We start from the raw sequence: 1,684 nt of genomic DNA, 5'->3' as shown, positions 1-1,684 counted from the left end.
TGTGATCTCCGTGCTGATGAAGGTGTAGCTTTATCGTCACTGACGGCTTAATCTGTTGCCTGAGACTTCTGCTTGCGAGCTTGATTTTAAATGGAATAAAAGCACAATAAATATTGAATGACCATGCTGAATACATACATAATGCGTATGCTTACCTCGAATTATACCAAAAAATCAAATTCCAGGTGGACCACAGATTTCAAAATAAAAAGTAAGATATTAAACTTTTGAAAAGATAAATAATGAGACTATATATGCAATCTTACAAGAGTATTTTTTAAAGATAATATATGGCACAAATCACAAAGGAAAAATCTAATAAATGTAACTACAATAAAATTAATCAACTTTCTTCAAAACATCAATCTGACGGAAAAACATGCCATAAACTAGAAGGTATTTTAAAATACACATATGTACCCAATAAAAGATAAGCATCAATGTGTTAGTCTGGGTAGACTAGAGAAACAAATTCATAAACACTCATATGTGTAAGAAAGAGCTTTATATTCAAGAGCAATTGAATATTAAGAAAACATCCCAACCAAGTCCAGATCAAGTTTACAAGTCCGATATTAGCCCATATGCCCAATACCAATTTATAAATTCCTCTTCAGATTCACAAAACACATGCAATGATGCCAAGTGCAGGAAGATCACAGGCCAGTGGGTGAAAAGTCTTGTGGATCCAGTGGTACTGTAAGCATCTCAGCACTGGCGTGGGTCTCCACGTGGCTCCTCCAGCTCCAGGGCTCTAGCGTAGCTCCATGTGTCTTGTCATGAGGAATACGAAGGAGTGTGTGTGTCCCACCTCCAGGGAGGAAGACAGGAGTTCCCAGAATCCTCAGGAGAAGGTCATGCCCACAGACAGGCCTCACTGGCTAAACCCTAATTGAGAGGCTAGACTCCACCCCTTCACAAGTTGACAGGAGATTATGGAACTGCCACAATAGAGGATATACGAAGAACTTCTCTGATTTAATAAGAGCCATACTAAAAGACTAAACCAAAACTGCAAAGGACCTAAACCAACATTTCACCAGAAAAGGAACACAGATAGAAACACGAAGGTGGGTTCACCTTTCTTAGAAAGCAGGAAAATGGTCAATAAAATAAAATGTGATACTATTTTATATACATCAGACTGGTAAAAATGAAAATCTGTCCAAACTAAGCATTGCAAATGGTAATTGTGGGAACTCTTGCTCACTGCTGCCAAGTAATTAGGAGAAAAAATTGGAAACAATAAGCATGATTTACCTATTACTTACAGTGAGGATGCATAGCAATTGCACTCCTAGGGACACAGCTTAGACGCTTACATATACACATTCACTTAATAGCACTTGTTTGAGATAGTTTTTAAAAAAAAGAAGAAAGATCCCAAATATTCATTAGCAATAACATGATATGAGACTACTCCTATAATGAAGTTATTACTAAACGAGTAAAAAGACATGAATGACAATAACATGAAATGCCATGGATAAATTTAGAAGAAAATGTCAAATTAAAAAAGGAAGTCATGGAATAATACATGCAATTTCATTTTTATAAAGGTCAGAAGCAACTACTGGTCTCTTCCTGTTTGGTGGACAGAATGAAAAACGGGAAGTTCTAAGAAGCAATGAGTCCAGTGGGCAAATGGGCCACACAGATATCAGCCTCCACAACCTGAGACCAG

At 37.1% G+C, this 1,684-nt stretch overlaps 1 protein-coding gene across 1 annotated transcript in view; it reads right to left on the bottom strand.

Moving 5' to 3' along the window:
* Positions 1–4: 4 nt before the first annotated feature.
* Positions 5–1,684, bottom strand: part of COMMD2 (COMM domain containing 2) — a gene marked incomplete at its 3' end in the record, with an annotated part of 22,769 nt that continues 21,089 nt past the window's right edge. Inside the window, exon 4 of the mRNA XM_045295005.1 lies at positions 5–79. Coding sequence (XP_045150940.1) covers positions 5–79 — 75 coding nt within the window. The remainder of the gene's footprint in view (positions 80–1,684) is intronic.

Source organism: Echinops telfairi, unplaced genomic scaffold (assembly GCF_000313985.2).
Source record: "Echinops telfairi isolate 266 unplaced genomic scaffold, ASM31398v2 ScPeMD7_4225;HRSCAF=4972, whole genome shotgun sequence".
Classification (NCBI taxonomy): Eukaryota; Metazoa; Chordata; class Mammalia; order Afrosoricida; family Tenrecidae; genus Echinops; species Echinops telfairi.
This window is presented reverse-complemented; position numbering and strand designations above follow the sequence as displayed.